Genomic DNA, 23,075 nt, shown 5'->3' with positions numbered 1-23,075 from the left:
ACAAAATTCTATCCCTATCCTGATCTTCCAGTTGTTCTAAGCCACTCTACAAAGTCATTTCCAAATACAGCATCTCATTTTCTCAGAGAATAAATTATTATCTCAAAGGTGGGGACTCTCTCACTATTTTATAGTTCTGTCTTCAGAATTCACTATGCTGCTGGCCTGCTAAATACTTAATCAGTACTTGTTTAGTTACCTTCAAAGCAATAGGGCTGAAGTGACCACATTTATAATATAGCACACAATGGAGAGTGAACCAGAGCTCAAATTCAAGAGCCATACTAACTGGGTTCTAACCCAGGTCTACCACTTAGTAGCTTTGATGCCTTGGGCCAGTAATTACTAAATTTCCCAGTGACAAAGTCTTTTCATCTATAAAATGAGAACTGTAGAACCTACCTAGGGATGTTATGAAGATTCCATGAGTTAATGTATTTAAATTACATAGGAAAATGCAGGTTGCTGATAGGTAGGGTATTATTTTGTTATTGCAGCTGTTGTTGACTTCGCCATCATCATTAGTATTCATTCTTTGTGCTACATATTCTGGCTGTGGTGAGGAGCTGTTTAGCATAGGTGAATGATTGAGAAATGTAGGGATTTCAAGGAAAAAGCATAGACCAGGGATATAGGGAAAGAGCAAAGGGTTTTCTGTTTGAGAAACCAGAGCATGGGAAAGAGCTGTGGAGAACAAAGGTCACAGGGCACATTGGATTGCTAACTGCCTTAATTCTATTCTTGATTCAGGAATGTCTGAATAAGGACAACTAGTTATTCCGTAACTATTTTAACACTATTAACTAAACTCTGAAATTTTAGACACTAAAAAAGTAGCCAGAATCCCGCAATTTCAGAAAAGTATATAAGTAACAAGAGTAAAAGAATGAGAGTTGGAAAATAGTGAACTCATAAGCAAACAAGCAAATTTAAAGCAATCTGAGTAAGGACCATTGGCTCCAAACTCCTACTTATAGGAAGAGATGTTTTTTTCCTTATCCTGAATTGAAAACTTTCTTTTCCTGCTTAGGGATTCCCTAGATTAGGATAAAACCTACCACAAAGGGGGAATGGGAACCAATATTTATTAGACAAGTATATATGCTTTATATCATTTTATTCTCACTATCAAGTTACTAGATTGATATTATTTTCCCATTTCAGAGAGGAGGCTCATAAAAGTAATTTGTGTAGCTGGTGCATGAGTGGAATCAGGAATGGGGAATGACCTTTGACCTTTTCTTAAACTGACCACATCCCGGCATCCACTGAGGCATCATAATAGGAAGACATGTGGTTTGGCCTCATTTTTGGTGGGGGGTAATTTGTGCCAAGGTATGTAGTTACTCAAGGAAATGGACAATCACTGAAGTCTGGATTTTAAATAGTTTGAAGCATGAGGTAAAAGGAATGCTGTGAGAAGACCTCCTCTATGAGCAAGAATATTTTTTTTTCTGAAACCAAAAATTATAGTAGCCCAGAGGCTTGCAAGGAAGTTTTATTTTGTACAGATACTTTGGGGAACTGATTTGAGGTTCATGAAGAGTTTCATATCACCATTTGGCTAGGGCAATTTTTTTTAACCTTTGCTATTTTTAATGTACTTGCCAACTAAGAGTTATTTAATGCTGGAAGCTTCACTATTGCTTAGATGGAAGTATAGAAAATATTTTTGGAATGGGAAAGGCCACCTGACCACACATTCTTAACCCTGTCCTCATGCTTTTTGCCAACATTTTTAGCTTCTTTCTTTTTAGAAATTCATGAAATCGTGAATTTGCTAATGTGTGTAGCTTTTTTTGCCTGCTTTGGTATTTCATTTCAAACTCCTAACCTCTGCATGAAATGACTGTGGCTGGATTTCCTATTAACTTAGAATAGGGGATCTTCAAACTCCAGCTGTCTCCTGCTTTTGTAAATAAAGTTTTATTGGAACTCCGCCATACAAGTTAAGTACTGTCTATGGTTGCTCTCACACTATGAAGGCAGAATTGGGACAGAAATATGATGGCCTACAAATCCAAAATTGTTTACTATTTGGCCCCTTTTAAGAAAAAAGTAGTGAAAAAATGGTAAACATGTGGATGTCTGACCTCGACATAAAAGAATTTTCACTTCGTTTGTCCCAGTAATTTCTTTATTTATACAAAATGAATGAAGAAAACAAAAAACAAATAATCCCCCCGCCCCAAACTTAACTATTTTATCTGCCATTTGCTAAGACCACCCTTCTAGAAGAATAAGCCCATTGCTAGTGGGATCTTTGCAGATCTCCAAACCCTTCAGAGATTAGACAGTTCTGACTTAGAGCCTTACTCTTACTGTAAGAGTCGTCACAAATTGTCTAGTGTTCTCTGATGCTCCTACCTGCCTGATGCCCAATGGTCATTTCTGTGACCTTTGCATTGAGTTCCATTACTTTCCTTCTGCTGAGTTTATATATTTATTGAGATGGTCCCTATTTTCCTGCCTTGCTATTCTTACACTTTTCAACTGGGAAAAACATGTGTCATCTCCATTTCCTTTAGTTCTGGAAAGGAAACAAGCCAAACCAAATTGAAACTGGTTTATTTTTCCTTCCCTATCTTCCCTGCCTCCAGTTTTTATATTATCTGCAAACTTGGAAACTGCATTTCATGGGCTTATGACTTTTACATATAGCATTATTCACAACTGTGGTTCTGAAATTGACCCTGGAGGAATTTCCCTTCTGATTCTCTCTTCCATTCTGAGAAGTTTCCATCTGTGGACACTTTGTGTTGCCCAAGTTAATGCTTTCCAAATAGTTCTTGATTCATCTCCTATTCAACACCACTTTGGAATACTGTCCAAAGCTTTCTGGCAAGTGTAAGACTTCAGAGGCTACAGATTTCTCTTTCTTGCTGGATCAGAAATGATAGCAAAAAAATATCAGTAGGATGTGTGCATCCTCTCCTGATGCCTGGATTTGGCTGATGATCTTGCATCATGTTGTTTCCCTTGAATACGTTTCTACCCCAACTCTTTAAACAACTGCCCAATGATCCTTGCAATAATAGCAAAGCTTCTTTCTTTGTGATGTCCTGGAAGATGGTGTGATACAATGGACCTATGTCTAGCTGATAATGATTGTGGATGCTGACAAATGAGTATCCATTATGACACTATTTCTGTTCTCCTCTACTATGATGTAGATAAGTGTCCCCCAAAGGTCCATGTGTTAAAGGTTTGGTCATCAGCCTGTGACACTATTGGGAGGTGGCAGAACCTTTAAGCAGTGGGGTCTAGTGAGAGGAAGTTATGTCATTGGGGTGTACTTTTGAAGGGGATATTGGAACCCCTTTCTCTCCCTACTTCCCAGCTGCCATGAGATGAGCAACTTCCTCTGCTATGTGGTCCTGCCATGATATACTGTGCTGCCACAGGCTCAAAGCAACAGCAACAAATGACCATAGAACAAAATCTTCAAAAGTGCGAGCCAGAATAAACCCTTGTAGTTTTTAAGTTCATCATCTTAGGGATCTTGTCACAGTGATGGAAAGCAGACTAATACACCCACATCCTTGCTATTCTGAAGGGAAAAATAAAACTTAGTGCCTGGCTTTGTTAGTATCATTTAACTAGCAAGAAAACCAAGGTTCTGAGAGATTCAGGTGGATTCTAATATGAAGTGGCAGAACTAGGACCTGTGCCTAAGTTGCTCTGATTCAGTTTTACTATTTTCTACTGCTATGGGCTTCTGTGTTAACTGATATAGCATCAGGTGTGCCTCCAGGTGAAGAGAGCAGGAGGAAATAAGGTGGAAACACCTAGACTCAAAAGAGGAAGCAAACAGGAATAGGCTTAGTGATTAAAAGGCAGAAACTCCTTGGCATTAGCCCTTTCTCCATTCCATGTAAGTAGAACATCATTCATGAGTTATATCCTATCCTTAAGGAGAAATAAATATTTTTTTCAAATTATCTGGTTTCATATTGTTATTATTTTTTTTTAATGTTCACCTTCATTCCTTTTGAAAACTCCCACAACCTTAAGGAAAGTCCTGTATAAATGCTTTACGATGTGATCAGCTGTACTGTGGTTATTATGTGACTGTCAGCTCAGTGTTGACCTGATAGTGTTAAATAGTGAGCAAGGATTACCCTGCCAGTGTGATGCTGTCAGCAATATTTATATCTTTCTTAGAGGAAAAGATCAATCTTCATCCCAATTTGGTAATACAACCTAGGGTGACAATTTTGGAGAATCTGACTTTTCTTTTCTATAGTCAGCATTGTCCTTAAAGGTATTTTTTTCTAGAGTTGGGTTCTGATAAAAATATTGAATGTGTTTGTCCACATTATGTAAGCCTCCTGGTATCAGATGGGGGAAGGGTTATTTACCATATTTTTTTTAGCTCGAGGTGTGGTATATGTTGTATCTAAATGCAAATTGGAGATAGCTTTTACTTGAATCTCAACTGAAAAAGTGGTGACAAGTTTTATATTTATCCAAAGCAACTGAAAATCAAGGAGTAACTTAGCTTCAACCTGTTTATAGTCTTAGTCTCTAAACACATATGCATAGACCATTAACTGTAAACACACACAGATAGATGTGACCACTGCAAGGTTTACTGAGTGCTCAGTATGCCTTACAATATGAGTATTTATAGCTGGTTGGGTATATATTAAGGTAGAACTGCCTATAGAAGAAAAGGCTGTCCCTAAAACAAATATGCAGAAATGAAAATGAGAGCCTCATAACATGGAAGTCATCTGGCGGGAATATTGAATGTTAATTTTATGCTAGGTTTACTTGACACCAATGATTTTGTTATAAAACAATGGCAACTGATGTGATTCTGCAATCTGTATATGGGGTAAAAATGGGAGCTCATAACCCACTTGAATCAAAGTGTGAAATATGATATATCAAGAACTATGTAATGTTTTGAACAGCCAACAATAAAAAAAAATAAATAAATAAAAAAAAAGAAAATAACAACTAATACTCTTCATGCATAATTAATGTTGTTGATACTAGTATGAGTGCAAGGGATAGATTATGCATATTTTTTTCATATATATGTACACATATACGTATATACAGTTTATATTTTTTCTATACATTTACATGTTTTGAGTTTTTGAAAATTAAATATATATTCAGAGTTAAAAAAAAAATAAAACAATGGCAAGTCCATTAAGTGAACAGTAAAAAAGGAATACTTCCTAGAGTCAGAATGCTTTGGGTTCAAACTCTAGCTCTACATTCATTGAGTGAAAACTTGCGCAAGTTAATCTAACATCACTGTGCCTCAATTTCAACATCTGTAAAATTGGGATAGTAACCTTAAAAGCTTATTGTAAGAATATATGCACACCTGAAACTCAATGTTAGTGCTCAATAAATGTTAGCTATACTGATGATGACCATGAAGATTTCTCCATGGGTCTGGCTGTGATAGAAATATGGTCTGGATGCCATAAGGTATTTACTCTTTGTACTTATTCACCGTACAGCAATGCTTTTCAAAATGTACAACTTTGTTTGCTAGAATCTGGGTTCCCTGAAACCTATGTAGTGGAGAACACATAGCCAAGGCAGAAATGCTTATTTAAGAGTGTGTATCACTCTGGAACTCTGACATGGTTGCAAGTCTGCAAAGTGGTGCAGACCATAGCCTCCCAGAAATTAGGAAACCTTTTTCCTAAATGCTGGCATTCATCTATCCATTTCTTTGTTTATTCATTCTTCAGTTTTTCATCTGTTGAGTGTCTGTTTTTAGAATTCTGAAGAAAATATGATTAAGACACATTCTTAAACATCTGCCCTGGAAGGAGACTGACATAATCCAGAGGGTAATTTTAAAAAACCAAACAGCTAATTCAAATCAGTGGTAAGGGAGTATAGGGTAGGGTGCTATGTGGATACTAGAGGGCTCATCAGGACCCTTGGGTTCCACGGGGGTAGGCTCCCTGTGAGGAAGGAGAGAATTAGCCAGACAAAGTGGGTTGGATGGTCCCAGGCAAATTCATAAACAGCAAGTAATGGGGCATTGCTGGAGAGCAGGGATCAATGTCATAGGTAGGGGATATGGTAAGAGATGAAGCCAGAGAGATAGGTACAGGTTAGAAGATAAAAGGCCTTATATGTCACACAAAGGCATTTGGACCTATGTTCAGGTGATGGGAAGTCATTAAAGAGGTTTAGGCTTGGGGACAGTAGGAATAGGTTTGCTGGAAAGGTGTTCTGGGGTAGCATGGTGAATGGTCTAGAACACAGGGCAGTAAAGGGACAGAGTAAACACATTAGGCTTCACAGAGGACCACTGCTGTCCTTGTTCTACATTGTAACTTTTGTTTTTAGTAGTCCCTTTAAAAAAGCAAAAGCTATTCTTTTAATAACTCTTTATATAACCCAGGTCCAAATTCCAGCTCTACCACTTATTAAGCATGAGACCTTGAGCAAGTGAACTTAATAGCTCTGTGCTCAATTTCATTGGCTCTTTTATTAATCTTTAAAAAGCCATTGTTCATAACCCTTTAAAAGATGTTAAAGCCACTGGCTGTAATTTGTCATCCTTTGCTCTAAAGAAGGCAGCCCTGTAGCTAAGAAGTTGTTGCAATTAGAGTTGACAAAGGCAAACCTGAGCAGAGGTAGCCAGATAAGAGGGAAGTGGAGGATGAGAGGGCTCCTGAGGAGCCAGAGAGTCCAGATTGGGAGATGAAGAAGAAAGAAAAATATTCTGGCATGAATGGACAGGGCTATTCCTTATTGACACAGGGATTCAGGAGTTTAGTTTTAGATATAATGAGATGACCTATTTGTGAAGCACCTGGATATGGTAGCATATTTGAATCAAAAGAGAGGTTAGGTCTGGTGCTACATATGTGGGAATCACTAGCATAAAGGGGAACACAGGAGCTACTGACATCACTACTGCATGTTGAGTGAGACTCTAGATAAGAGGTCTCCTCTGAAGAGTGGTTGTAGAAAGGAGAAAGAACAGCTAGAGAAGTAGGAAGAAAACCAAGTTCATGTGGTTTTCAAAGTATCAAAAGAAGTGTTTTTAAGAAGAGGTGCTTAGTTGGTGCAGAATGCTGCTGAGAAGTCCAATCAGATAAGGGATGTTTTGACAGAGACAAGTTTCTTCTTTGGTCAGAAAGAAGAAACTTCTGACCAAAGAGGAAACTTGTTGGGGAGGGAAGAACCTTTTCGGAGAGAAGTGTATGCTATATGCAGCCTTAGATCATGAGGCGGGCAAGGAGAAGCCAATTCTGTAATAAACTGAGTGGAAATATTAAAACATCCATGATCAATAAACTTGGGGAGTTAAACATAGAAAATAGAATTCTACATGTAAACTATTTGGGGGATTTAAGTTGGCTACTCCAGGGCTGTACTATTAATGGTTTCAAACCATGAAGGTAGCTTCAAGTGCACAAGGCCCATGGCGTGAATCTAGCACATTCTCTTCTCGAGGATTTTGCAGCGAGCAACATGGTAACAGCTGTCAATTACAGATCCATATAACTGGGAGAATTCAGCAATGATAGTAAAGAGAAAATGAGGCCACATTCTCTTGTTTTCAAAACCAGGTGGCATCCGAGGGAAGTGGCATATGCCTGTAATCCCAGCAGCTTGGAAGGCTAAGGCAGGAAGATTGCAAGTTCAAAGCCAGCCTCAGCAAAAGTGAGGCACTCAGCAATTCAGTTGATGTATAGCTGGCATATTTAGAGACCCTGTCTGTAAATAAAATACAAAATAGGGCTAGGGATGTGGCTCATTGTCAAGTGCCCCTGAGTTCAATCCCTGGTACCAAACAAAAAAACAAAAAAAAAAAAGAAAGAAAACCAAAAAACCAACCAAACAAAAAAACCCAGGTGGCATAGGCCCTCGAAGAAAACTGATAACTCAAGCTGATGGCTGTGCTGAGAAGCCCAGTTCTGCTTCTTTTTCTCAAGTGGTCACTCATAGCCATCTCAACCTTCAACCAGTCCAGGACTTTTCCAGAAAACTGGCAGTAGTTTTGGAATCTAACTTCTCCTCGTTCTGCTTCTTTTATACACAGCCACTTACATTTTCACAGTCCGGTCTCTCTCCAATTCAAGGACCTAAGTGAATGAAATATTGGGAGGGAAGGCAAGAGGACAGGAGAGTGTGGAAAGGAGAGTGACCCCCCTGCCCCCCCGCGCCCCCCCCCCACCCCGTTCCAAAGGGTCATTTCAGCAGTGAGACTTGTCTACCTCCACCAAGTCTTTTAACAAGATTAAAATCTAGCATGTAGTTCTACTTTGGGATTCACTATCCCCTCTTTTCTCTTTCAGTGCTTCCTAGAGGTGGTCCTGGGAGCTCTGGCTATGGAGCTGTAGAGGAACCTGTATAAATGTAAATTATGGGTTTCTACTACAGAAAGATATTCTGGGGCCAGGGGAGAGTCTACATTCTAACAGGTTCCTGGTAATTATTATGTGCACTGAATTTGGGAACCCCCCTCTGTCCAGTTGTTAAAAGTCCAGAAGTTTAAAGAAAAGTACTCTGCCTGTTGGAGTTCCATGCAGAGCACTTCAAGTGTTTTTTGGTTTCTGGAGAGCAGTGCTCTTATTTCTCATCTCACTTCCTTATACTTATCACTGTATTATCCAGAAAATATTTATGGCATTGAAGGGAATAATGCCCTGGAGCCCTCCGCAGCCTCCCAGGTTCTACTCCTGCTCCTCTACAATCCCCCTGCCTAACATCCTCCAAAATTTTCCCTTGGAACTCAGACTAAAACCCCAACTCCTTCTCTGGGACTCTGGTTAGCCTCACGCCTCATCCCATCCCACATTCCAGCCAGATGACCTTCTTTTAAGGCTCCTTCAACACACAAAACTCTTTTCCCTGTAGGGTTTTTGCATTGCTTTTTCCTCGTCCAGGCAGGCTCTTCTTCCTGACATCACATTCTGGAAACTGGTCATCATTCAGAACTTGATTTACATGTAATCTTCACAAAGTACCTGTCTAAAGTGGTCACCAAGTTATACCCTTTCTGTTTTAATTTTCTCCCCAAACACTGGTAGATGGTATTTTCTGGCTTATTTTTCTGTGTTTGTTGTCTTGCTCCATTAACAAATCAATTCATTGACTATTTATGATCTATTTGACTCCCAAGCACTGGGGATACAGCAATGAAGAAAGTCTCTGTCCTCGTGGACAGGCAATCAGCAAATACATTATACATTAGATGATGATAAATTCTAGTAATAAAGTAGCAGAGTTGAAGGGATAAAGAGTGATGAGGGGTGTGCTTTTTGATAGAATGATTAGGGAAGCTCTCTCTGATGGGTTATTTGAGCAGAACTTGAAATGCATGCCAACTACCAGAAAACCCTCGCTCCTGCTTCACTCACCACAGGGTTCCCAGTGAGTTGATGTATAGCTGGCATATAGGAGGAAGATTAATACATACTTATGGAATAAATAATTATGCGTGCCTCTCGCTCAGCACTTCTAATACAGCCTTTGTTTTTTTGGCTTTCCAACTAGATGTTGAATTTCATCAATAGGGAATTAGTCTTCTTTTCCTCTATCCTCAGAATCAAACATAGGTTCTGATATTGGAATGTTTGTGGAATAAAGGAAGAAGAAAGTGGGGATTATGATGAAACAGCCTGTCATGATACACTCAGGGATACTCAGGAAACCACTGCTTGAGAAGTTGACATATGCTTCTGAGCATCATGTGAACTTCATTTCAACTAGTAAATTTTATATATATACACACACACACACACACACAGTTGTATCTAAATTGTTAGTGATCCTTTAGTAAAACCAATTTCTTTTAAATGAAACTTTGGCATATTTCAAGTTGGAGAAATGATAGAATTCTCTTAATCACTTGCCTTCTACCTTAAACTGTTCCTGTTAGTCCAGGCTACTTATAGTCTACCTTAATAAAGTACAAAGTCCTACTGACCCACAGAGAACACTAAGAAAAAATCAGGCTGAATCATACAATTGGGTATTTTGGCACTTTTCTGTTAGAAATGAATAAGTAGTTCTGAACTGCTACCAGATGCAGTAATGACAAGCAATGACACCCAACACAGAGCAGGTCACCAAGACCCCATAGCAAAGCAGTCCCAGTGGCAGCCCATGCCTCCTACACACTCTCAGCAGATTTGCTCACTCTTTTTTCTCAAACAGAACTTGGAAAAGTATATAGAAAGCCAAGCTTCATTCACATTTCTTACCAGCCAGCCACAAGTAAAAATGGAAAAAATTATAATGCTAAAGATCAGAAACAGAAATGTCTTATTTTTTTCCTAACTGCATGCAACTAATATACATTGAAAAGTGTTTTCAAGGCTTAATCTAGAAAAAGAAATCTTGATGATGTCAAAAATTATTTGTCCCTGGACCCCCGATACCTTCCCTTTATTGCTACACCAACACCCAATTAATATTCTGGGTAACTGGGGATCCAAGATGTGCCCTCTGTTGTTTTAGGTTCAACACTTTAGTATCTTTAGCAGCTGGCTGCCATGTTGCTTTTCCCAGAAAGATGCTGCTGCACCTTCTCTACCTTAGGGTTAGGGTTGGACTCTCAGTGCCCATCAAAGTACAAACTAAAAGGCTAAGGCAGTGCTTTCTAAATGCTTCTGGAATTATTGGTGTTCTTGATATTACTAAGCCAAAAAATTGTTCAGTGATCAAAGGATAAGTTTGGAAACACTGCATTCTCTATTGTCCACTTAGAAAGTCACAACACACACTGGAATGCTTTAAAAAGTTAAAAAAATGGAAAAAATCAAGATGATTTTCAGATGGGGGATAGTTAAATGTATTCAGGAACAATAATCAGTGGTTAAAAAGGTGACATAGATCTCTACTACTATTATGACATCTCCTAGACATGTGAAATAAAAACAGAGTCAAATTTCTGAACATGACTAATGTCCCATTAAAAAATCCAAATCCTATGTGTGCATATACATTTTTATATAATACAATAAAATACATAAAAATTCTAAAAGGACATATATCAAATTATTAAGAGTGACTGCCCTGAGGAATAGGATTGGAGGGATGTGGGAGACTTGCTGTTTTTACTTTATAGATCTGGATATCATTTGATAGCCCTTTTATTACCTTTATAATAAAAATCAAGTGCTATATTAAAAAAAAGAAATAAAATGCAGCAGTAAATACATCTGTTTAGCTTTAACTGAGCACTTCTCAAACTCATGTCATTGTTGGACCCTTGGTTTGTGGGATACTCAGAAGCGATTTGTATAGCAAATTTTGAAGTTACTGTGTTGAAGACTCTCCCTCATTCCCATCAACATATGGATTTTAACCTTCTGTGGCTGTTTGTAAATGGGTGGAGGAGGTAGAAGGGACCTTGGAGATTGCCTGGTAGATAGTAACTACTCAGTTATAACAGCAGCTGCTTACGGTTATTATTAAGGTCTTGCAGACAGTAAAAGAAAAACAAAGTATGTAGAACATGTGGCACAGGGCTTGGCACACAGGTTCTGCTAAAAAATGTTGTTCTTATTTTTCTACTACCACTGTTGATTTTAACAATATGAATGGCCGTGGCCTAGGAAGACCAGTAAATGGTACGATGCTGCCACCCCAATAAGGACACATCAAAATGGAGACACCAAGAGATATTACAATAATTAATCACAGGTTCAACTGGGAATAAAAGCTTTCTGGAATAGATAGCCTTGTCCAGTCCAGAGAGAGGACAGGCTCACTCATGGGGAGCAGCAGGTGCTGGCTGCACACTCCCCAGCCCTATGTGACCACACATGGAGAGAGTGTCCTGGTGTTGAAACTTTTCAGTGGTTCATCTCACAGAGTAGAAACATAATAATGCCTTGGCCTGGAATGTTATCTTTCTGCCAAAAGTTCAAAGTCATCCAGAGAGTATCTCATTCATCTTTGGGATTCTCTGGGGATAGGGGTGAGTAGGCAGTGTTGCTTTTGCCTTATAAAGATAAGAACATACTGTGTAGAGAAATTAAATACCTTGTGTTTGCTCCAACAGTCCATCAGTGCTGAGAGAGGGCCTGAAACCCAGGAGGAGATTCCCAGGCCCTGTGCTCTAGCTCCACCCTTGGAAACACCTCAAAGGATGTGTGAACAGCCTGGTTTGGGCAAGATGTGGCCCCTTGCCTCCCCTCCCTTCTTCCCATCCCTTCTTCCACCAAGTAGCTCACCTGTCACTGAACTGAACCTCTTCCCCATTCCTGGCCCAGCTGATGGTAGGCCTTGGGTTGCCTATGGCCTCACAGTGTAGCAGCACACTCAGTGTCCCGCTGGCCAGCGCCACAGTCTGTCCAAGGTGAGTGACCACCTCCGAGGCGGAGAGCTGCTGGGCAGCTGAGATCTTCCGTAAGATGGTGGGCTTGCGGTGTGGCCGGCGAGAGCCGCCCCCAGCCTCCCCGGAGGAGGTCCTTAGGGAGCTGCTGAAGCCAGACACATGTTTGTGAGGAGGGATGGCCACGGGGGAAAACCTCTGCTCAGAGGGCTTGAGGAGCATGCCCTGGTGCTCAAGGTGGCTACGGAAGATGTCCTGGGCCAGCTGGGCCACCAGGTGCTTGCCGTAGAGGTCGCGCAGCTCCTCGGGCTGCTGGGAGAGGTTCCTGAGGATGTCGTCCAGGCGCTTCTGCTCAGTCACCATGGTGAAGGGCAGGTGCAGAAGGGCCTGCTCGGCGTTCGGGTCCTCCTCTGAGGACGTGTTTCTTTCCATGGAGTCCTGCACCTCCCAGGAAGTCAGGAGCTCTCCGGGCCAGCCCCCCTGCTCCAGCAGCCGGGAGACAATGTCATCGTAGCGGCTCCCTGGGTCAGCAGGGAGGCCCCGCTTCTCAGCCTTGCTGCCATTGGCGAAGATCCCGTTCTGGTGCTTATGGGTCTGCAGGGCCTCCTTGGGGCTGACCTTCCTCACTGCCAGGGCCTCCTCCTCACTCCGCAGGCTCAGGGGCCGGGCCACAAGCTTATGATTGCCTCCAATGAGCTTAATCACAAACTGCTCCCGGGCGGGTCCTGCAGAACAGGTGTAGATGCCCGCATCTGAGGGCCTGAGACGATGGATCTTCAGGTAGCCAAAAGGTGCCACTGTGATGTGAGTGGAGCTGATGAGATGCTGGCCATCTTTCTCCCAGGTGATGAGGGGCTTGCGGAACCTGCGCGTGGGGCACCGGAGCACCACAGCCGTCTTAGGAAGCAGATAAGCAAACCCACCCACGATGAAATGCAGCTTCCTCTGCCTGCGAGTCTGGATGTAAACGTTCCGCGCAGCTGCGATGTGAGGGCTGTGCTTTGTGGATGGCCGCCCAGGCCCTGGCATGAGACGGATGCCAGAAAGACCGAGGAAGAGAAGACAAGAGCAGAGAAGAACCGCAGTGAGATGCGGCCGTGAGAGGGGACAAATGGGACAAAAAGGAAAGAGCTCTTAGGCAGTGATTTTGACCAGGGCCATCATTAACAAACACCTCATGGCTTAGAGGAGAAGCTGGCTATCAGCTGTGGACCATCAAGTTACCACTACCCCCAAACAGAGAACTAATGAGAGGCTGTGGCACCCCAAGCAGCACCCTACTGGGTCTTTCTGTCCTGGAAGCTGAGGAGCAGGGTCCTAGGTAGAGCAGAGCCCTGGGGAAAAGGCAGTTCCTCTCATTAAAAGCATTTGAAAGAAGAAATCAGGATCATAAAAAGAGGCAGAGAGGATAGAGAAGGGGAATATTTTCTACTAAATGTCTACTTAAGGTCCCGCAAAGTGCCAGCGCCCTAAATTACAGTGAGGAGAGTCCAGAAGCTTTACAACTCTAGGGATTAATATTGAACAGAACAAATCTGCTCAGAGTAGTTTAAAACCCCAGAGTGGATAACATTAGACTTCATTAGTAATATGCTGCCTCTAGCTTCCAGATCTCTGTATGCCAGCGAGTGAACTTTCCCCTCTACAAACTGTTTTTCCTGTGGTGAAGAGAATTCAGCCTGGCCACATGTGATTAAGATTCCTTTTCCACCTCCAGCTGAGCTCTCCAGCCTGCAGCCCTCCAAAGGCCCTGCTGCCCAACAATCTGCCACTGGTCTGGGTTTAGGAAGGCACAGTGGCTGCTACTAAGTGGGGTTCTGTCTCCATCCCAGAGCTCTGACATACTCACTTGCACAGGTTGCCAGCATGCAGGGCCTGATGGAGGAAGAGAAAGGCAGGGGAGGGCACAGGGTGGAATTGACAACTGTGGAGACCCCGGTTTTCAGCACCTTCCGGCAAATGGCACTTCGAGTCTGGGTACCCTCCCCGCAGCTCGTGGAACACTGGTGAGGAAAGAAAGAGGCCAAATGCATAAAAATTCAGGGAACTATAGGCTAATGTTTTTTGTATGGACTCTCAAACTCACCAAAATATGAGAAAAGTGGCTTGGAAAAGCGACAGCCACTGAAAGAGAGAGAAATATTAATTATGATATAACAATGTGGAATACATGAGATCTTGTAGACACCTTCCACGCTAGTATTTTCCACTCTAAAATTTCCTACTGGTATTTTACCTGTTTTTATTTATATGACTTTAGAGGAAAGAGTATAGAGTACCATGTTCAAATCCCAGCTCAGCATTTTATTAAAAAGCAAGGGATTTAATATCTCTAAGGCGGTTTCTATTTCTTACATTTAATTTAGAAGCCTGTAAATTAAATGAGATAATATATTTAAAAATGCCATACACAAAATAATGTTAATGTTAATGTGGATCCCCTTCTTCCTTCCTTCACAGATAACTAATATTTTGATGCCTACCTCTGATGGTAATTGTTATGAAAAACCTGCTTTGTTTGAAGGAAGTGAAAGACAGTTGCTAGTTTCAAGGAGGGGTCATTCAAATGAAAGGTATGTGTGGGGGTCAAATGTATTGTTAAAAAGAAATAGCATAGTAGGGAAATACAAATCAAAATGACAATGTCATATCATTTTGTATTCACTAGTATAACCATATTAAAAAAGACAGAAAATGGTAAGTTTTGGCAAGTGGTAGGAAAATGTGAACCCTTTTCATTAGCAAACAAATGAAGTTGCTGCTGAGAATATAAGATGAAACAGCTTCCTACAGCTCCCCAAGAAAGCAGTTTAATAGTTTATTGAAAAGTTCATTTAACGTAGGACCCAGAAATTTATTCCTAGGTGTCTACCCAAGAGTAGTGAAAACATATTTTCACATAAAAACTTATGCAAATGTTCCTGTATTTGTAATGGCTCCAAAGTGAAAACAACCCAATGTCCATCAATTGGTAAATGAATAAACAAAATCTGGTACCTTTATACTATGAAATATTATTCAGTCTTAAAAAAGGAATACAGTTCTTACATGTGCTACATGTAATACATAAATTATATCTCGATAAAGTTGTCTATAGGATTAAATAGTAAAGTATTTTATAAGAATATATAATTAGAAAAACAAATGAAGTATTATAAAATTAATGCTAACAATTATCAAATGCTTATGGTCCACTAGGGATGTCCTGACCTAGAACTTGAAGATGGGTGTAACGCAACATGGATAAGCATGGGAGGCAGGGAAATTTCCAAAATAAAGGCAGAAGAATTCAGGGTAGAAGGCCAGGGCAGGCTTGGGGGCAGAACCAAACCTGTTTGAACAGAGGAGCCACCCCAAGAGCGTTGAGCAGCTTGACAGGTAGTTTAGGGCCAGACTTTGGAGACTTATTTAATTTTCAGACAGAAGGTTTGGAATTGGTCCACAGGGCAATGGGAAGCCATTGAGGAGGGGAGTGACATGATGAAAGAGGTGTTTTGAGAAGGTGAATCTGGCAACAGTGTGCAGAAGGATGGGAGGCAGGGATGTCAGTGAAGGAGTCGCACACCATCCAGGCTGAGATGATGAAGGCCTGAACTGGGGTCATGGCAGCGTGCCATGTGAACTTGAAAAATGACAGTAAAAACCAACAGAGTTACCTTATATTTTCAAGTTTTATATGCTAGCACACTGCAATGACACTAATCTGTGCAAAGTACTGCGACATAGGCCACTCAGAAAGAAATTTAAGAGGCAAAAGATGGAGAGGAGAATCAAACGTGCTGCTTTTGTTACTAACAATTGTGGATTACAGATTCCACCCATCACTTATTTTATTGTAAATGACAGTACTGAATCTAAGGGTCAGGTGGGATGGGGGAAAGGAGGTTGAATGTTTTAAAATCATGGTCTTTTTAGTGCTGCCAAGTAAAAACACAGAAAAATAGTTCACCTACAGACCAGAAGATTGCATGATGATTTGGGTCAGTCTAGTGCTTTCTCTAGCTTCAGTTTCCACATCTTTGAAATGGGGAAGCTAAGCCACAGTAGGGATTGTCAGAAAGTGTTGCATGACTACAATGAGGAAGTGATTCAGGGGATGGGGAGACCCAACCACTGGAAATCAGAAGGTTCCATGTATGCTTCATTTGAAATGGCTCTCATTCTGTCTGTTTTAGAATTTGGACTTCATAGTAACATTTCACTTGTTAAAAGGCTCCTGAGGCTTTAATTTAAAAAGAGATAGATTAGATTACAGGATCTTCCAAGTTCCTTCTCATTCTCAAATGGACTACCCTGACTTTAATTTCTTTTATTTTGGGGGATGGGGACAAGTTCCATAAAAATATGATTTAAAAATATCTAGCAGCTAACTCTTTCAGGAGATTGAAGGGTTTCTTTTAAAGAGAAGGATAGTCTTTTGAGAGGTCTTCCTTTCAGAATAGAATCTGTAAGCAATTTTTTTTTTTTGAAATGTCTAAAACTTTGGCTTACTTCTGTCTCTGAGGAGTTCTATGCAGTAACCATGAGATTGAGCCCAGAGAGCTAAGGACAAAAACACCCATAGATCATCCAGTTCTCTTTTATCCAAAAGGCGATTTGTGTGTGTGTGTGTGTATGTGTGTGTGTGTAGTATGGAATGAACATCTCATCTCAGCAAGGGGACCACAGAATGGCCCTGAGGATGGCAGAGTGGGCCTTTGTGAATGCTTCCAGAAGCACATTTCCCTGGCACGACTTGAGAGTAACCCCAGTGATTTGGTGATTACTTCCCACCATTCCAGGCCCCTCCCCAGTGTTCAGAATTTCTGCTCACCAACCCAGATAGCACAGAACCTAATTAGACTCTTCCTTGGATAATTCCTCCTGGTTCTCCAAGCATAATCTTTTCCTCCTCAGAAAATCAGCAAAGCCTGTAGGAGACCTGGGCTGTGGCCTTGAGTCCAGTCAATCAATGCTGGTGCTTCCTATAATTTCCTCTCCTGACAATGAGCCCAGATGGAAGAGAATCATCATCATCATAAGAGGTAACTTTTACTAGGCATGATGTACTTTATATGCATCAGTTAATTTAAGCCTCTTACTTGTATGTGGATAATATTATATTTCCAGTTTATAGGCAAGGAAATAAAGACCCAGAAGGTTAATTAGCTCAAGGTTATACAACCAGTAATCATCACTCAGGATTTAAAGCTTGGTTTGCTTGCCTTGAGTCCAACTCCTAAATACCCATAACACCTTTCTAAAGTCCTGCATTATTAAATGGGACCTCACTTCAGTGGTATTCCTTTAGTGCCTAATCATGAGTGTCTCTCTCTTTAAAACTGCAGACATAACAGAACTCTTTTTCTGAATTTTCTGGGTACCATATCCTCTAAAGGCTATCAAATGCAGGAAGATGAGAGGACAATGATGACACACATGAATCCTTTCCTTGGAATACCACTCATGACAGGCTATTTTCTCATAGACTTAGGAGAGGAATACATTTACAGTACTCCACTGAGAGATGTCCTTGCCTAGAGCCACTTGGCAAATACATCAGGGTTCTTTCCTGAGTTGCTGTTTCTATTATAATTTTTTTCATGCATATGTCATACCCCAAATCAATATTCCCATGGAAGAATGGTCACTCAGATGTGCATGTGTGAGCATGGACACATATTTGAGTATATACATGTCCATCTTCTCTATACTTTTAAGTGTGCATCCTGCTAAAATCAAATGGTTTCTAAAATACAAAAAAATTATCATTTATTTGTTTTATCATTTATTGTTCTGGGACATCTGGACTGTGATACTGCCAGAGATAATTTTTCTTTCAAACAGTAAAACCTGTGTAATGTAGGTTGCTCTCAGTTGTGATGTCCTTAGACTCTGAACAGGCTGATACTGCCTGGGGCAAGAATTTTCAGGACCTATGTTGAGTGAGCTGGTATCTTAATTCTCATAGGCAGTTTTCCCCTCTGAAAGCAAATGTCTCTGTGTATTTCAACTATCAGCAGCTCCATATAAAACAGGCCAAGCATGGGGAAGGCCAATTCAAATGCTTATATGGGAGAAAGGAGAAGGTTTTGAATCTGTTTTTAACCAATGAGTTTTCTCACTTCCAGCCATACCGATCCTGGTTTTGGTTTAATTTGCTTGTGATCCCATAATGTTGGGACTTCACTAGGGAAGACATAGAGCTATCGAGCTGCAGGAGTCAAGGCAACTCAAAGAAGTCACAGGGGCTGAGAACAAATGTGTTAAAACTGCATGTAAATGAATTAATTCATGCTGATAGTAGAACAGGAATTATTTAGAAAAATAGGTGAGTTGGAGATACATGCTAATGTGGGAGGGGGAGCGGGGAGTGGTGAATACTGAGGCAATTGCTGCCCCAAATGTAGGGCAACAGAGGAACTCAAATTCTCTTGCTGGGAAGTTGTTGAAGCTTAAGAGCCAGGAAACTAACAGTAAAGAGGCAGGATTTCCTTGGCCTTCTTTTCCTAATAAATCATATCCTTTATTGTCCAGTAACTTGGAAGAGAAGAACTAGAGAGGCTTTGCCCTCCCTGAGCAGAGACTAGAAACATCTGGGAGTAGGAGGTGCCGGGAGGTCAGGAGGAGGGGGAGGGAGTGGAGCTCTAGGGAGAAGAACCCCGTGTTCTGGTCTTGTTCCAAGAGGAGCCCATTTACAATCCTCAGCTTCCGAATGTCGGGTAAGGGCTGGCCACATAGCACAGGTCCCTGTAGCCTAGTTAAAAGCTAGTTATATACTATGGTATAAATAGTTACAAAATACTGCCCTGTAGTGTTCAGAGAATTGTTTGGTTCTCTTGTCTTTCCCATGTATGTGTTTGGGGTCACTTTTCCTACTCATGCCTCTTGTTCTCTCCATCTAGGGGACATCATACCTCTGTCCAGTCTGAGAGGAGCCACTCACTGGGGCAGTCCTCTTTCTTGCAGGCTTGCTGGGAAGTCGGCTTGGAGGCCGAACAGAAGGTCTCCGGAAGCTCCAGGAAGCTACCATCAGCCATGCGCTGTTTGCAAAGAACCTCACGTTTCTGAACACCTCCACCACACGTCCTGGAACACTGGGGAGGGACGAAAGAGAAATTCAATGCAGGAAGGTAGTTTGACCACCAATTCTCACCTGAGCCTTGGCTGAGTAAAGAGTATAAAAATTAAAAACTAAAAATAAATAAATAAAATAAAATTGAAAAACAAACAAACAACAACAACAACAAAATGACTATGACAAACTAGGCATCAGGCCAAAGGACATTTCCCCCCTCTCTTTGAAATGAATTTTGTAGCAAAATCTACATACCCTTCACTCTTAATCCCAGGTATTTAGCTTGAGCATCCAGGAATGTCAGGGGCCTTGGAATCTTAGAAAGTTGCTCCTGAACTATGATTTGTAGCTGCTCAAGACAACTGGTTTAAGAGGTTAGTATAACAGAGTGTTCAACATATTTACGACCCCGTGAAAATAATTTGTGCTGCTTCCAGGATGAATAAGAGCAGGCTCTCCTGCCATCAGTATCAATTTGCAGAAATTTGCAGGGAGGAGAGTTCTTTCCCTCTGAGTGTGAGCACTCACTCTGCCACACTGGGCAGGCATTGTATTTAGGGGCTGGTTTTCTGAATAACTCCTTATTTTTTTGTTGGATTGGTGATTTCTTAGGGCAGTGGGAGCCAGAGCTGCTGAAATTCAGAATGTAAGAAAAATAGCCTCCTGTCAGTGGTTTTCGGGGGACCCCAGTAAAACACATTGTTTACACATAACTTAATAGTTCTAATCCAGCTGCATGAGGTGGGAGAGGGGACCCCTGAGGCATAGACTGTTGGCCATTTCCAAATATCTATTCCCTCTGTTTCAAGAGCAAAAGAGCCCCCATCCTCAGCTGGGTGTGTGGCTTTCAGCATAGGCTATTTGGGGCCAACCTCTCTGGAAGGTAGACATGGCCATTTGACTAAATGCTTGTCCATGGGATATAAAAGATTGGCTGTAAGCACCGTCAGGGAAGTGTGTGCAAAGACAGCCTGGCACCTTTCCCTTCCCTCTCTCTTCCTTGCAGGCTGGAGTGTTCACCCAATGTCTGAAATTGCAGTTTTCTTCTTGGGTTATGATAGGCAAGATGAAAGAAGCCTGGCCTCTGACTGTGATGCTACCGCATCAGCCTTGGACTGCCTATGTTTGTGAGAAAGAAATACTTTCCACCTTACAGAAGCCATTCTTCTCTTGAGTTTTCTACCACTTCCAGTCAGATATAACCCTAGCTATTTAATATATCCACTTATCACTTCTCTGTTTGGGGGCTAGTTTACTTAAAAATAATTAGGGAGCTGGGTGCCATGGTGCATGTTTGTAATCCCAGCAGCTTGGGAGGCTGAGACAGGAGGATTGTAAGTTCAAAGCTAGCCTCAGCAACTTAGTCAGACCCTGTCTCAAAAAATAAAAAGGGCTGGGGATGTGGCTCAGTGATTAAATGCTCCTGGGTTTAATTTCTGATATATATATAAAAAAAATCTTCTAGAGAGTCTCTTGTCTTTCACTTGCCGCCTATGTTGAGAAATTAGGCCTGGGTTAAAAAAGCCAGAGAGCATGCACTGAAGTAGTTATCCCTCCTGTTGCAGTGATTGCTAGTGTGAGGTAGGCTGTGTGTGGTCAGCTGTACTTAGAATTGCAATGGGTATTTTTGCCTACCATCAAGGCTCTAGCGGGGACAACAGTGTGCTAGTGTGTAGGCAAAACACTACTGGGGCCCACATTTCACTCTCTTACTTGGTGGTGTCAACCTTGGATGCACGTTGAAATCACCTGGGGAGATTGGGAAAGTGCTGATGTCCAGGCAAAAACCTAAACTTAACAAATCAGAAATTGTGGAAGGTGGGTCTCAAGTACTGTGTTTTCAAAAATGACTTCCTAGCTCATTCTTGCCAGATAATTCTATTGTGCAGTCAGAGCTGAGAACCATTTCTCCAAATTAATGCCCCTTTACTATCCCCAATGGAATAAAATAAACATGGGAAGGAAAATCTGGGACCCAGAAGGGTCTGTTAGGATCAGTGGTTGTTTGGACCCCACCCAAGCCAATATGTCACTTGTTTACAATTGTGAATTGTTTGAGACCACAAAGCTATTGGATAATGACATTTGAAAAGCCATTAGTTTGGTCTAGCCTTTTAATTCTAGAGTCTTTCAAATGATCCAGACATATGATGAACAACTTTTTTTTTTGTATGTATAACTTAAAAAATTCTAAACAAAACAACCTTATTGAATCTCATAAGGGAAAAAAAATGTATTTTCTCTGGTTAAGATCACCTACCTACCACTGAAGGCTAACAAAAAAGGTGAAATCACCCTATGATGTAGATCTTATTTCTACAATAAAACAACAAAGGTTCAGAGAGATGAAGTTGCCCAACTGAGGCTATACAGGGGCTGGAACTGGTTTATTTTCATTCAGTGCAACATTCACTAAGCTCCTACTGAGCACCATGCACTGAACATAACTGGAGAACAAGTCCAAATTTGGGTTATCTCCCCTATTCTGTAACAACTCCTCTCTGCTTGCAGAACCAATGGAAGACATTTTTGCCTCTTGCCTAGGCCTGCTGAGAGTGGGCCTTAAACTCTCACCTTACTGGAGGGAGGGTGCTGTGTACTTTAAAGTCTTAGCTTCCACTCTCAAGATCATAACTGACTGCTAGCCCAGGATCCAAGTTAGGGACCTACATTCCACAATAGTTATCTACAGTTTGGTGACTGACCCTGGAAACCTGTTTTCCCTAAATCCTTTGATTTCTGAGTCGAAAGGCTATAATTGAACATAGCTCCTAAGCAATGTGTTGAAGCTAGACAATAGAGGGGAATCTATAGAGTACCTATTATTTATCACAGAGCCAAATAGTTCCTTCCAAGGACTTTTCTACTGACTTTTGCCCTTAAGAAGAAAAATCTATACTATTAGACTTTGGTTTCATTGTGGCTTATTTCAGTGACGACCTGGAATTTTCACTTATTAGAGAAACACATTTAAAAATTTGTATTTCTTATTTAAATGCAATTCAATAAAATATTAAAGAATTTCATGTTAACTCAGATTGTACCCATCTTGCTTAGAATAGTACCATCTGTGAATTTAAGTTTCAACAAATATTTATAGCATTGAACTGAAGTTGGTATTTAGGAGAAATTTAAATTAGTATGGCTAAGAATTCCATTTACTTAGAATAATCCTTGTTACTATGGATAACTAAAGTTTTAAATTTAGTTTTATAGTCTTTTGCATGATTTCTTAGGTTCAACCTTCTCTTATTTCTGTCAAATTCTATGTTTTAACCAGCCAGTTATGCTGTAATTAGATTAGTTATAACCTTTTATTGTTCAGTCTTTTTCAGAATTCTTTTATAACTAGATAACTAACCATGTGGATTATTGACTCTTAAGGATGTGCCAAACTGAGGGACTGCATTCTTCACAATACTTTCCATTCTGTGAATTACTAAAATTTTTCCACAAACTTAATGTAATTTTTCAAAGCCACAATTGTCAGAAAGAAAAAAAGTCATTGTGGCAAATCAAAAATTTTAGTTGTAGGTTCTCCCCTATGCCTACTCCACATGTCCGCTTAAATGGAAGTAGTCTTTGCCATTTGTATATGTTCAAAGTGGAACTGTGGATACTTCTCCTCCAACCTCACCCCCAAATTGTTCCTCTCTCTGTCTTCCCTAATTATTTAAAGGTGCCATGTCCAGGGTTAGACTTCAGCAGTACCCTTGAGAACCCTTTTCCTCACTACCT

The 23,075-nt window shown here is 40.9% G+C and overlaps 1 protein-coding gene across 1 annotated transcript in view; it reads right to left on the bottom strand.

Annotated features, from left to right (window-relative positions):
• Nucleotides 1–23,075, bottom strand: part of Adamtsl1 (ADAMTS like 1) — a 369,220-nt gene that overhangs the window by 91,010 nt on the left and 255,135 nt on the right. Inside the window, exons 17-19 of the mRNA XM_027950603.3 lie at nt 19,177–19,356; nt 14,130–14,283; nt 12,180–13,302 (exon numbers count right to left, since the gene is read on the bottom strand). Of these exons, the coding sequence (XP_027806404.2) occupies nt 12,180–13,302; nt 14,130–14,283; nt 19,177–19,356 (1,457 nt within the window). The remainder of the gene's footprint in view (nt 1–12,179; nt 13,303–14,129; nt 14,284–19,176; nt 19,357–23,075) is intronic.

Source organism: Marmota flaviventris, chromosome 13 (assembly GCF_047511675.1).
Source record: "Marmota flaviventris isolate mMarFla1 chromosome 13, mMarFla1.hap1, whole genome shotgun sequence".
Classification (NCBI taxonomy): Eukaryota; Metazoa; Chordata; class Mammalia; order Rodentia; family Sciuridae; genus Marmota; species Marmota flaviventris.
The sequence above is the reverse complement of the archived record's forward strand: the minus strand, read 5'-3'. Positions and strand labels throughout refer to the sequence as shown.